This window comes from Pinus tabuliformis, chromosome 9 (assembly GCF_031772625.1).
Source record: "Pinus tabuliformis cultivar Carrire ecotype Pingquan chromosome 9, CPIR1, whole genome shotgun sequence".
Classification (NCBI taxonomy): domain Eukaryota; kingdom Viridiplantae; phylum Streptophyta; class Pinopsida; order Pinales; family Pinaceae; genus Pinus; species Pinus tabuliformis.
In genome coordinates, this window is record NC_142307.1 from 827,198,679 (window position 1) to 827,213,972 (window position 15,294).

Genomic DNA, 15,294 nt, shown 5'->3' on the forward strand with positions numbered 1-15,294 from the left:
AGCTTGCTGATATATGCACTTGTTTTATGTAATTTTTGAGGAAAGAGACACCTTGCTGTTATATGTATCAAGATATGAAAAATATGAAAAGGGTATCTGCTCTAACAGGTTGTTGAGCACTCTTTTGAATGCCGGGAGGCATACAAGTTTGTAATTTTGTTTTCGATAAATAAAATTATGGACTTTTCTCTTTGGAAAAAAAGTTAACTATATAAAAAATTAAGATTAATTCAATAGATATAAGAAACTACATATGACAAATTTAAAATCATTAAATAACTTAGGTGAATAGGGAACTAAACCACTGAAAAAAGAAAAACTAAAATCATCAAACAGAGAACCAAATTGAAAAGCTAACTGAAATTGGGACTGGGTTCTTCAATTAAGTCACATCATATATGTTATTTCTTGAATGTAGAGTGCAAAACTTGAGAAAGGTTTGAACCATGAACAATTTCATTCATCTCAGTGCTTGATAAATGTGGAGTTAAAATGGATGTAGGCTGGTTAATTCACAATATAAATGTGCCTCTCAAGATTTACAATGCTAACCTGTCTTGATCATTCGAACTGTCACTCTGAAAAAGTGTTTCCCCTTATCAGAGCTGTCAAAATTTACTTCCATAACTGAAAGGGAATTGAAAAGAATTTTAGTAAAGGCAGAGATCCAAGTCAACTAGAAACTTCCACCAAATTGTGTTCAAATCTGAGCACTGCAGTCGACTGGATCACTTTGATTGTGGAAAGCTAAGAACAACGCACAATATACAAAAAATATGTACATAGGCTGTTGGCATAGTAACATACAATGTTCCAATTGACAGATTCTGAATATCAGCTTAGCCATCCGGACGGCCTTCCGAAACAACATATTCATAATGCGGTATAGGTGTTGAATAATTATACTAAGCAATTGAAAGAATCACTTTAATCACAAAGGAAAGAAATTAACTTATTGGCTGTAAAATCTTTGACCCGCCTCTAAATGCCACAAGCTCTGAGGCAGCTGCCTCTTTGACAATATTAAAGTCAATTTTCCAATATCGCCCCCTGTCAGAAGTGAAAATATGCTAAATTATGTAGTAGAACACTCTCTTAAGTGTGAATGAGCCTTCACCACATGAATAAACTACCAAAAAGCTCTTTAATGAACACAAAATGATCCAAAGTGAAATGGTTTTACTTACCAGAAATGATTTTTGGACCAAATTGCAGCTGGATATGCAGGGCTTGACAAGCCATGCATAATTCTTGCAATAGCCCTGGGAGTAAAGTTCATCTCCGTGTTGCTCTGTAAGAATACCTGAGTAAGGACAAACGATAACAGAGCTGATTGGTCACACTTCAGTAACCTGAATAGTTTCTTATTCAAACAGCAAATCTGATCATGCTTGCAGAGCATGAGAAAACCTGTACAACCTCTAAATATCCACAATGACAACCTTACCTTGATGTCTGCTCGCAAAAAGGGACTGCAATAAAAGAGAAGTTCGGATGATTAGACCCACTTTAATCCCCTCGTCCAAACAGGCACAATTTCAAAACAAAACAGCCAATAGTAAAACTCATTGCATTGGTTATGCAGCATACTTGTAAATAAAATCTTAGACTAAAAACAAGGCACCTTTTATGCTTTGAAAACACTGAACACAGCTCCCAAAAACATCTAATATTGGTCAATATTGCATAGCAGATGTTTACAAATAAAAAGACAGAAATAGAGAATATGGATAGAAAGAGTCAGTTTCTAGGATTAACCCTCCGAGCAATGGTGAAGAACAGAAATAAATGGCTCATAAAATTTGAACACTACAACAAGAGACAGTCTTCATGTGTTGCTAACTGCTAGTTTTGATTCTGTAGTTTTGCTATGAGAAACAATATGTTGTAAAAACGTTTTAAATCAAAGTAAAAACCCTGGTTCAAATTGAAATGAGAATAAACAAAAACCATTATAGGTAAATCAAATAAGATATGTAGGATTTTAGACACAAGCTCAAGATCTATGTGTGAAAAAATACCAGACTAGCTACTGCAAAACAAGAGAGGAGAGAAAAATTGCTTAGAAAATTGGCTAAGTAACCAAAGAGGCAATTGGAATTACACAAAAGACATGATATGAAAATCTAATGACATATTATTGCTGAACATGGATACAATATATAGACCCTGCAGGAGGAAGAACCAGTTCAGATTAGGTTGGGATTTCCTCATGCACGCACTCATATAACTAGAGTAGTTTCCTAGAATTAGCCAGAAAACCAAAAATTGAAGTGGGTGGTCCTTAAATTAGAAAAATATCTAGTAAGAGAGTTAAATGAAAGTCAGTGAAGATAAAAATCAGTTGGAACTGATGCAACAACTCTCACATGCAATCAGTGCCCATGCAAACTCCAGAAATGGCACTGAAAGACAATAAAAAGGCTGGTGGGTGAGTGGACAAGGTTGTGGATAAGGAGGTTTGCCAAAATAAGGGAGGGAAATTGTGTTAGGGACCTTAGGGATGAAATAATGGAGAAGAAATTGACATGTCATAGCTCAATCAATGTCCAGTCACTGCGACATGTCATCCTAGGTGTCACACCCTACTATAAGTAGAAAATGCCAAAATAGGAAATGATCTCAAATGGTAAGAATTGTCTAGTAGTGAAAGAAATGTGGTCATATGTGCCCTTAATAATGAATAGAAGAGGGTCAAATGATGGCCACAATAGAGGTCTTGATAAGGTCCCGATGAACTACCAAGTGCAAGGTCCTTGAAGCACAAGCGAGTATCCTAATTAATGAGTCACAACAATTTTCAGTCATGTTAAGTACTCATGTATAGAATAAATAAATTATAAATGAGGTAAAGAGGTAAAACCTAGTGGGAAGAACCCACCTCCCCCTCAAAATAAGAATGCTTATGCCAAAAAGTTCAGCTACTAAGTAGTTTTGTCCTTTACTCCGAAGAGCTTCTACAAAGCTATGAAACTTTGTTGAGTGAAACTCTTGGTGTTTGTAGTCTGTGCAGAAGAACAATATTGCATATCAATACCTCTTGTATGGATCAGCTCTCTAACGTAGTGCATGTGAGCCTCAATGTGCTTGCTCCACTGCCTTCTAAACTAGGTCTCTACAAAACATGGGTGTACTTTGGTTATCACACCATATCAATGTAGGGCATTGAATCCGTACACCAAACTCTGCCAAAAAGTTTTGCAACCATATATTCTAAGAAACAATGTTCATTGCACCCATATATTCTATTGAAGTTTCCAAGTTTACTTAGTTAGAAACCTCCATGCACTTTATCTGATTTATTCCTACCTACTTGTTATTTTCCTTAACAAGTTATTTACAATGTAAATACTGAAAATAAACACTAGTGCATGCTCAACATATTACAGATCAACAACTAAAAGAAACAAGAACAAACACACCACATGACACCATTATTTTTGGATTAATGTCCCCGGAAAAACCCAATGCAGGAAAACCTGTGCAGCTATCTGAGGGTTTTCTTATTAAGCAATATCAGAGTACAATCTGGGTGCTGAAACTAGCCTACCCAACAGAGAATTTCCTTAGCAGTAATACCTCTCTGTTTCAGACAAATCTACTCACTGAAACCCTAGATAATCCTTCCGACAGCTACTCAGCACCAATCTGCCCCTGAAACCCCAACGTCTACCCAATCTGGACTATGTCAGCCTCACCTAGCCCAGTGTTGGCCCTGCATCAGCTCTCTGAGCCTCTGCATCAACTACGCTGGCCCCTCTGGTGCTCTGCACAGCACTTAGCTGCTTCTGCGTGAGCACTAGCTACTCCTGTGTCTCTTTCTCTGGCTGCTTTGCTACTATCCTGGCACTATCTCTGCCTCTTTGTCTCTCTGCACTCAATGCCCCTCAGCTTCTCTCCCGATCACTGATTCTATCTCTCTTAGGAAACCCTGCTCTAGAGAATAGAATGACGGATCACTCTAGTGTACTCTCCAAGTGACCCTCAAGCCTCCTCTTATACTTTTCATGTTGACATCTCAACGGCCGAGATAAAGTCCCTAATCAACGGCTAAGATTAGATCTGGATTCTGGCTTGATCCATGTCTTTTGGACCATTCTAACACAGATTCATATTAATACACATTAATATTTTATTTTCCCTAAGTTTAGACTTAGGGACTCCATTAAAAATATTAATTATTTTAATATCTCCTGATCTGTTTAGAATTTGTCCAAACCCTTTTTGGGTATTGGAGATCTCATGTGCCCCAACCTCTCCACCAAATTCCATGGCTAGAGCACATCCGATGCTACCCCAAATCAACATCTGCCTCTGTTGAAGAAAGAGCAATAGTTGCCTACTTTCTCAACAAACATATGGGACCAAAACCAAGGTAGAGAACATATCTTGATGTGGACTTACAATCTATGCATCACCAGCGCAATCTAAGACAGTATAACCAACAAGATCCAAGGAAGATCCTATTGCATAATATAAGCTATAGCTAGTAATGCCCCTGACATATCTAAAAATCCCCTTAGTTGTTTTCTAGTGTAACTCATGTGGCTCCTACATGTACCTAGAAACTACTCCAATTGCATAAGAGATTTCTGGTATACAATTTGTATGGCATAAAAGAATCTCAATCAATTGTCGATACCTAGTAGAGTCCACCAATGTTGTAGCATCACCATCCTCTAGCTTAACTCCTAAAAGAAAGGGAGTAGGACATGCCTTGCAACTAGTCATCTGAAATCTGTCAAGAATGTCCTTGGCATATCTAGACTTAGTCAACTTGATCCCATTATAATCCTAGCTAATCTCAAGGCCAAGAAAGTAGGAAAATCCCATATCAGGGATGGCAAACCTATCAGGAGGATGAGGTACCAATTCCCAAGTATTGTTCTCCATGAGGGAATTGTACTCCTCTCTCATATATGCTTCCCAAGATGGGTTCCCTTCAATCTTTGCACAGGTCTGACGCTCTAATCCAAGCATCAAATAACAAAGAATAAGATATGAAAGATTCAGGATAACTAGAGCTTGCAGAGGCTCCACAAACTATGAATTGGTTCTCCATGGATCAACAAGATCACCCACTAGATCACCAGTTGCCTGAAGTGTCTATTGCACCCATCAAGGCATCTACTATGGACCTGTGAATTCTTGCCATTGTTCTGAAATATCATAATCTAAAATCTAACAAGATTTCTGATTTGAAGAAGTATCACTAGCATCTAGCACAAGTAGAGGTGGGGAGGATGAAGTATGGTGCTCTGTAAGTGCCTATAGGGAACCTTTTTCAAATCTGACACTTCTCTCGATGAACAAAATGTTTGATGAAGAGTCTAATAACTTGTATCCCTTAACTCCCCCTAGATATCCCACATATATGCACTCCTATCCTTTAACTCCCTCTGAATATCCCACATATATGCACTCCCTGCTCTGAGGCTCCATAGCCTTCCTCCTATCAGAGGGAATCCTAGCCCACGCCTAAGAACCACAAACTTTGAAGTAAGTAACATTTAATTTCTTCCCTGTCGAGGCCTCAAAAGAAGTGATCCCCTTTATTGATTTACGAGGAATTCTATTATGAATGTATGTTGCACAGCTAATAGCTTTAGCCAATAGCTTAGGAGGTAAATATCTAGCACGAAGCATATGGTCACCATCACTTTTAGTGTTTTATTTTTCCTCTCTACAACTCCATTTTGTTGTGCAGTGTAAGGAACTATATTATGCACTCTATGCCCAATTCTAAGCAATGATATTTAGCATTCTTATTTACATATTCACTCCCATTATTTATTCAAAGGCATTTAATCCTCTTCCTTGTCTGACTTTCTACAAGTTGCTTGAAATATTTGAGATGCTCAAAAACTTCAAATTTCAACTTAAAAATGACAAACCATCAATGAATGTTAACACATACCTTGCCTTACGTATTGTGGGTGAATAAAGGACTAGTAATGTCACTGTACACTAGTTCAAGTAGTGAGGAGGCTCTACTAGCCTTACCTATATCAAACCTCTCTTTAGGATGATTTCCAATTATGAAGCCCTGACAAACTCCATCTATGTATTGGATATGTGGAAACCCTTCAACCATTCCATGTTTGGGTAGCTGATCCAAAAGCTTAAAATTAAGGTGATCAAATCCTTGATTCCATAACTTGCTTTCTTCATTAGCATGTGTTAGAAGAGGAAAATCAGATTTAGGAATAAACCGAGAGGGTGTATAACCTAAAATGGAGGTTCACCTCTCCAATAGCAATTCTAGAACCATCTAACAAGTTGGAAATCACCATTGTATCTAGAGTGAATTCTACTTTCTTGCCTAAAGATGTATGAGCCATTTGATAAATGGAAAGGGAGTTAGTTGAAAGTTGAGGAACATGAAGTTCCTTGTTAAATTTTGTGAAATTTCCTTAATTGCAGCAACTAGAAATTAATCTTGTAACTTATGCAATTTAATTTTCAAAAATTAATGTATTCCTGGATCAGGAAATCTCCCTCCAGAAATATCCCTGCCCCTAACTGCAAGAAATCACTTCGATCTTCTCTCTAGCAACTGTTGTGCTGCCCTCTCTGAGAAATTTAATCTCTTGATCTCTCTTCGATGTCTTTTCCAAATGCCCATCAAGCCTCCTCTCATAATCTTCTCGTTGAGAACCAACGGCCCAGATTAGATAATAATCAATGGCTCATATCATTTTGCCTTGATCCTCGTCTTCTTCTAGAAGTTTCACCCTCAGTTTAATTAATACCCTTTAATTATTTTAATTTCTTAAGTTTAGACTTAGGCACCCATTAAAAATAATTAATTATTTTAATAAAACTCTCTCCAGGTGGAATTTCCGAAAACGATTTCTGGGTATTGTGGAATACATGTGTCCAAGCCTCCCTAAAATTTTGAGGCTTAGAGCACATCCGATGCTACCAGAAATCAACAAACTAAGCCTATGTTCGAGGGAAGGTTGCAGGTAAACACAGGTTGCGAGGATTGCAAGTAAGAGTCAAGTGAATTCTGCAAAGACGAGCGAAGGTAACGCTAAACATATAACTTAATTCACAGCAGCAAAGGTAAACAGAGCTAAGAGAACTCAAACAAAGGTTGTAGGCGAGGTAAAAGTCAAGCGACAGGGCGAATTCTAAGACTCTTAATTTGGGATTTATTATTAAATTTTAATGACTTTATTCAAGTTTACAGTTTACAATCACTACACTCCATGATTTAATTCGCCTTCAATATGAAGTTGTCTCTTTCTCCACATCTGTGACAAACCTTTTCTTGGCATGAATCTTTGAAACTTCCCTATGCCACAATCACCATGACTTTAATACCATGTTAAATATACGCATAAGACAAGCAGGAGAGACTAGATGATATATCAATGTGCTACTAGATTACTAGTGGTGTTGTCTATATATGTAGCAAGTTCCATTATTTATTTTAGGAACCAATCAACTAATTCCCTGGATACATTAACATAAACATCATTTATTATATATAATTTATTTCACAATATGACATTATTACTTTAGTACATAGCATTTGTTACTCCTGAAATGAACCTTACAATGGCTAACTCATCTTTAACACTTAATGTTATAAGGTAAATAGACGGGATGGTAATAATCTTTGTGCTCTGTAAATAATAGTGATTCTGAATGATTATGATATACATTAAACTAATGATAGGTCCCACAAGGTTCTTAATTTCTAGACTCTTAATTTGGGATTTATAATTAAATTTTAATGACTTGTCCATGTTTACATTTTTATTAAATTTTACTTTGTCTTTAAAGTTTAGCTGCTACTTAAATTTTGAAATGATTCATTATGCATCAGAGAATGATTATGTAGATAGTAGTAGATTGTAGGTTGTAGCAAACTAATAGTACTTCTTAAGTTCTTGACAATGGGCAATGATGACGAGATTTGTTTTTGTGATGCACAATGATGATTAGATAGTATTAGACTTTAGTATTTTATTTTGTAATTTGAATTTCAAAATTAGTAATAGTTCTAATTTTTATATTTTAATTTATCATTCATGTTTATGCTGAATTACTAAATTTTATTTTAATTTTTATTTTTTAATAAATATAAAAATTAGTTGCTGCACTTGTCGTCCCCAACCTACCGTCCCTTGAAAATTTGGGGGTGTGCTCTAGCCATCCAGAAAACTCGTCCCCACATACCCCCGTCCCCCGCCCCCATAGCCAGAGCAACATAGGAAAATCCACTCTAAGAATTGCAATCAGTTAGCACAAAAATTATTGAATGATCTCATATGAGTCCACTATAATCTTCAACATCACATCAAGTAGATAAAAGGTGAAGAAAATCAAGTCTTGATTCTATAACATTTTGTTCCTATTATCTAATATGTATTAATTTAAACACTAGAGAGTAAAATTTTCAACATTGTCATTGTAGGAGGTATCATCAGGAAAAATGACTTGGACAATGTAAATCTAGCATGATCTAGTCAAGACCAAGGAGGTTCCCTTTTTTCCAAATCAAGACTTAGATTTTCTCAAGATTGAGAGAGTTATAGGAACATCATAGAGGCTTGACATTCACGACTCATGATTCCAGGATTCTTAATTCTCAGATACTGTGTCAATTTACGGTTTAGACTTTTCCCCGTGCTATCATCCGTGCTTGGCAAGAAACATGGTTACCATGAGATAGATGTCATAGCTCATATTATATCAATGAATTTTGGACTTACATTGATATTTTGCATGACATGGATATTGATATATTTTATATTAATGAATTAGATCTTCTTTTATCAAAAGTTGGGTATTTTAAAATTTATTTTATTCCACAAGTTTTTGTCAAGTCTTACTCGATCTCTTAAAATCCAAACTCACCTATTTTTCCTCTAAGCTGAATTTTTGACATTCTTACAAATAATTACATAATACAATTTAGGATGTCGTTGCACAACATGTGTACTATATAACATACATAATACATGCTTGCAGGTGAGCACTCGTGCCATGCACCCCAAAACCAGTATAGACCTTGATTTTGAAAATGCTGTCCCCAGACCTATGAACCCAAGCAAACTTTTGTTCCATGGGACTATAAACAGTAATGCATGCATGGATGTATGTGTGTCACACATCCCCAAATCTTAATGAACCTTATTTTTCAAAATGCTTCCCCCCACACCTATGAACCCTAGCAACCTTGCTTCCTTGGGACAATAAACATTTCTAGAACACCACTAAGAAGACTGCTCTATTACTTTTAAGTTGTTGCAATGGAAATCAAATATTGAAAGACAAATACATAGAATGAGCAACTAGATAAAAGTAGGATTCTTCGTCCCATGAAAAAGAATGGGCAACCATCTAAAATAATGAAAACAAATCCTTCTGATATTTGTCAATTCAAAACATACTTGATGGCCTTAACAACAAAGCTATACCCTCTGGCCTAATGATTTCTGATATTTATAAATTTATATCACACCACCAGTACCCAAAATACCCCATGAAAAACAACATCTTGTACTTTCTGTAAATAAGCAATGAGAGAGCAATCACCAATATTGAACATACATACATATGTACTTCTGCATATGGTGAATATGCAACCATATGGATATGTGAACATGATAATACTCACTTCCTTGCTTTGAGATATAGACACATCCCAATAGAGAAAGCAAGCAATCCTGAAATTCTTAACTTGCTCTAGTTTCTGAAATGCAATTAACTTGAAAATTTGAAATCAATATGTTTGTGACATTCATCAAAAAATAAAGTACAGATGACCTTACCATCTCTCTTGAATCCTATTTTGACAGCTTGCATCAATATAATTCTCAGAGTTGAAATATTCATATGTTATACTTCGCAAGCATGATTGCCAAAGTGAAACCCTGCAGCTATCATATTGTTTTGACTCTTCCATGGCATGCATTGCTGCACTATACATTGCATCTAGCTTCTGCACCTGATCATCTTCAAGTATACCATGTTAGATCCAGGTGTGCAAGAAAAAAAATTGTCTCACAAGCATTAACATGAATTAGAACCATGCATATCACAATGGAGTCACAATTACCTTAGATATCTCGACCTCAGCTAACCATGACACAATCTGTGTTGTAAGGGAGCAGAAACTTTCTGGAACTTTATAAATAGCATAGCAGAAGGTGGGATCCTTAAGTTCGAATGTGATCTCCCCTAAAAACTGAGGTATAACATAGATAATTAGAAAACATAACATCCTTAAAGACACAAATGTATATTTAAAAAATTTATCTTGTCCATTCATGTAGGGAGAGATTAGAAAATTATATATATAGTAGAAAAAAGTGATACTTCCACTATCTGTTCAAAAGCTTTGATTGTAAATAAACCTTAGCGCTAATTGAAATCCTATAAAATTTGACTATCTTCCGATAAGAGTCTACATAAAATTCAGGACAAGTCCAATCTTACATGCAAAACATCTGCTTTTGAAAATTTATACGATGTTGAATCCGTAATATATGAAATATGCAACTTTATCATTGATCATCTTCTATAGCTCTACAAAAATGCTGAAGATGCTTAAATAGTCAACCCTCATTGTTTTGGGGAGCCAACCCTCAACAGTCATTATTATATTAAGCTTCCAATAAATTAAGTATGCTAACTGCATCCAGAGTTAGAAGTATCTTATTTTATAGCTAACATAAACATGCTCTTCATAATGCTGCAAGATGGACAACCCATTTTCTGCGGGAGGGAAAGTTTTATTTTCGGGCTATCTAAAATTTCAGCTCGCAGGGAGGCTAAAGTCTCATATATTTCATATAAAAAAGTTGAAGCCAATTGCAGCAGTTTATTTGAAATAACATATCATGGTGAGTTGCAGGCTACAAAAGTTTATAGGTTAATGCAAGCCCAAATATTATCACTCTAGAACAGGTATCTCAAGATGATCTCATGACCACTTTCACTATTTAGCAATCTAGCTTCTCTCCTTGGATTCAGTCAGTGATAAGGACCAGATTTATATCCAACCTTTTTTTTGCGAAATAAAAGTTTGTATTACCTTCTGAACAAGAAATTACTAGAAAATCTTAAGGGTTTAGACTAGCCGGTCATTGGGGAAACCTGACAATAGCCTAAAATGAGCCCCTTTGAGAGAGGCAGAGGACAGAACACTAGTTAGAGATTCAAAATACAAAATACATAGAGTGATAATCGACCTTTGAGGCCATGAGAGAAATTCAAAGAAACAGAAGATTGATGAACCAAAGACATAATAAGAGTGAACAGACTAGGCGTAGGAGTCCAAATCTGTTGCTGCAGCCTGGATCAACTCCTTGTTGCTATTGGGTGAGCAGCCAGTAGTGGGGGGGATGTCAAGGTGCTTCTCAATGCACTCCAATAGGTGGTCCAAGTCTGTTAGCTATCTCCTCAAGGCTCTGCACTGCCTCTGCGTCAGCCTACACTGGCCAGCTTAGTCTCTGCGCTGCCTCTCCCGGATCTCTCTCCGCCTCCTCTGCTGAGTATTCCTGGATCAGGAGAAATCTCCAACCGGAACTAAACCTGCCCCTCACTTCAAAAGATCACTACGAATTCTCTTCCCGACAACGGTTGTGCTTCATAAATTCGATCTTCTGATCTCCCACTCGATGTGTCTTCCAAATGCCCCTCAAGCCTCCTCTTATAATCCTCCAGTTGAGAATCAACGGCCCAAATTAGATCCTAATCAATGGCTCAGATCATTTTGGCTTGATCCTCCACCTTTTCTAGAAGTTTCACCCACAGTTAGATAATACCCTTTAATTATTTTAATTTCCTAAGTTTAGACTTAGTCACCCATTAAAAATAATTAATTATTTTAATAAAACTGTCTCTAGGTGGAATTTCCCAAACAATTTTTGGGTATTGTGGAATACACATGTCCTAGCCTCCCTACAAATTTTGAGGCTAAGAGCACATCTGATGCTACCAGAAATCAACACTCCCTCTTAGCAAGGAATGTGCCCTAGTAATGCAACCTACTGAAGCATCACCTTTCTCTGTAACATCTCCCTCTGTGCTGCTAATGTCTAGCGTCGCTACCCACCAACTACTGCGCAAATGATACATTTGAACTGCTGTTGGGACTACCACGGCCAACACTACATCTGTACTCCAACTCCCTCTCAAATTCTGCATCAATGTTGTTGTTGGCCTTGCCACTGCCAACGTTGCATCTGCACTGCACCCTTCTCCAATTATTGTTGCTACTGCATTAGCAACGAAAAAGCATCCAAAATTACTGAATAGATGTTCAGCATGATGCATCTGTTGTTGGAGTTCTGATTGCTGCTAGTCTCTATGGTGACCCTCTGAAACCTCTGCACTGCTGCTAACTCTGCTTTGTGCCAACTGCACTGCTGCCAACTCTAGCTCTACATTACTCAGTCTCTGGCGCTCCTAGCCACTACAACTGTCACTTTGACACTCCTCTACATCAACTGACCCGGTCCATCCTGCTACTTCTGATCTGGGCTCCCATAGCAAGGTATTGATCCAAGAGGTGGACTCCTCAAGGATCCTGCCCATCTGCAGTTCTTTCAAACTATAGTTCTATATCACCCCACCTCTGGGCGATCATGGCAAACTCCTCCTCCTCGATCTGTGCGGATGCAGCCTTCGGATCATGCTTCTCGTCCTTGTCCTTCCTCTTGTGAGGACATTGTGTAGCGTAGTGACCAAGTTCGCCACAACAAAAGCACTTGATCTTTGAAATATATTTCTTCTTCTTCTGTAGCCCCTGTTGCCCCTTAGATGTGAGGGCTGCATTCTCATCCTCCTCCATGGGCTTCTTCCTATTATTGTTGCTGCCATCAAGTTTACACTTGACCAAGTCCCTTCTCATCTCTTCTTACTGAAGAGTGGCACACATTCCTTCCCAGTCTGTCAATTTCTCCCTACCCAAGATTCTCTAGACAAATACTTGCCACTCTTCTAAGACTGAATTCAGGGCTAGCCTCACCATCTCGTAGGCTGAAGTTTTGACCCCACATCTTCCAACTCGTCTCGTGTTTCCTAAAGCTTTGCAAGGAACGGGTCAATGTGTTCCCCCTTCTACATCAACGTGGATCTCATCTACTACTCCAAGTACATCTTCCACTGCTCGGAAGATCCCTGATATAGCGTGGACAAGGCATCCCACATCTCCTTGGCAATCCCTTTGCTAGAGATGTGACATACTACATGATCCTTCACTCCGTCGAGGATCATCCGCTTGGCCTTCACCATTTCTCCCTTGTACTTATTGAGTGGATCTGGATCTACGGGCTCAGCTACCACACTGTCGATGTAGATCTTGAGAAAATGTTCATCCAAAAGGCATGACATCCTCGCCTTCCAGATCACATAGTTCGATGCACCATCTAACCGGTCCTAATCTCGCAATCCACTAGTTGCCATCTCTGCCAATGAAAAAGTCGAATTGCCTCCTCTCTCCACTGAGCGGCATTGGGCTAGCCTACACACTCCCTGCTGGAGTAGTAGAGTTGTTGCTCCCTGTTGCTGCTCAGCAAATGAGAAATCAGACTTCTTGGCTGGAAGTCCTCTGAGAAAGAATTCCCTCTAGTGTGTCTCCTTCTCTCCCACTGACATTATTCTGCCAGCAACTGCTCCAAAATATCTGCATCCCAGCTAAAGATCTGCTCTGCAAGGAAAAGTACGCTGCTCACTTCAGCCTCTGGAAAGCTTCGATCTGGAGATCAAATTTCTCTGTCGACTCACTCAGAGAAATCGAATTCTCCTCAAAACTTCAACCTCCTTGGCCCACAAACTGCGTTGCCTCTGGGTTTCGAATTATTGCCTTTGATATAATTTCGAACTCCTCTTCCTTTTTGCTTTTGAGCTCTTCTGCTCACGATCTATGTTGTGATACCATGTGAAAAATCAGTTACCCGATTCCTACTGCAGCAACTGATGTTAATTCTTCTAATTGTTAATTTGATTAACCAACTTACTTGTTGTGTGCTATAGCAAATATCGAATTAAATACACTGCAGCCTACACAAATAAAAATTGAGGAAACTAAATACAACACAGGAGAGAAATAAACATCACACACATCTACATAGTTATTTTTGGACAAAAGTCCCCAGAAAAACCCAATGTGGAAAAACCGGTGCAGCAACTGAGGGTTTTATTATTAAGCAGTAGTTTCTGAATACAATCTCTGGATGCCTTACTGGCTATCCAGTACAGAGAATATCGCTAACAAAAGAATAGTGAGAAGTAACTCACACTATTGCAGGTGATCCCGACTGATCCAGCCACAAAATGGCTTGCCCTTTGCTGCCTTTGTGAAGTCACTGCATCAACCCAGCGTCACAACATCTAGGGATAATGTCACCCCCTCTATTGATTGGTTTGCCTCCCAAGAACTTTGATTTCCACCTCCCGGTCTCACACCCCGGCTTCCGGCTTCAGAAATCGATTCCTCTAACAAAAATACGAACCTCTTCAAGGCTTTGCGTTGCCTCTGCGTCAGCCTACGCTGGCCAAATTAGTCTCTTCGTTGCCTCTCCCGAATCTCTCTCTACCTCCTCTACTGAGTATTCCCAGATCAGGAGAAATCTCCAATCGGAACTATCCCTGCCCCTCACTGCAAAAGATCACTTCGAATTCTCTTCCCGGCAAAAGTTGTGCTTCAGAAATTCGATCTTCTGATCTCCCACTCAATGTGTCTTCCAAATGCCCCTCAAGCCTCCTCTTATAATCCTCCAGTTGAGAATCAATGGCCCAAATTAGATCCTAATCAATGGCTCAGATCATTTTGGCTTGATCTTCGACTTCTTCTAGAAGTTTCACCCACAATTAGATTAATACCCTTTAATTATTTTAATTTCCTAAGTTTAGACTTAGGCACCCATTAAAAATAATTAATTATTTTAATAAAACTGTCTCCGGGTGGAATTTCCCAAAACAATTTATGGGTATTGTGGAATACATATGTCCTAGCCTCCCTACAAATTTTGAGGCTAAGAGCACATCCGATGCTACCGGAAATCAACACTCTAGAGGGTCATATTGACATTTGTAGGGTGTGAGTTAAGAGCCATGGGCCTCCACTATAGTAAAGAGTAGATAGCCATGCCATGGGATCCTTTAGCACCATGCATTGCTCGCTCATTTCCGACTTATTTGATGATGATAATGCACTTGGACGACCATGCCCACCCGGCTACACACTTGCACTACACACTTGGCAGTTGATCCAGTGCCCAAATGGTGTTTTGTCTCACCATGGAAGACAAGGGAGGCCTTGCATCATTG

At 38.4% G+C, this 15,294-nt stretch overlaps 1 protein-coding gene across 3 annotated transcripts in view; it reads right to left on the minus strand.

Annotated features, from left to right (window-relative positions):
- Positions 1 to 358: 358 nt before the first annotated feature.
- Positions 359 to 15,294, minus strand: part of LOC149151343 (ATP-dependent DNA helicase Q-like 5) — a 190,392-nt gene continuing 175,456 nt past the window's right edge. For 2 of the 3 annotated variants that reach the window (XM_089445599.1, XM_089445600.1), the window contains exons 18-22: positions 10,076 to 10,204; positions 9,789 to 9,964; positions 1,448 to 1,472; positions 1,188 to 1,303; positions 359 to 1,050 (exon numbers count right to left, since the gene is read on the minus strand). In XM_089445599.1, coding sequence (XP_089301725.1) covers positions 948 to 1,050; positions 1,188 to 1,303; positions 1,448 to 1,472; positions 9,789 to 9,964; positions 10,076 to 10,204 — 549 coding nt within the window. In that variant the 3' untranslated portion in view covers positions 359 to 947. Of the gene's footprint in view, positions 1,051 to 1,187; positions 1,304 to 1,447; positions 1,508 to 9,788; positions 9,965 to 10,075; positions 10,205 to 15,294 lie in introns of all 3 variants that reach the window. The other variant, XR_016263637.1, reaches the window with a different exon arrangement.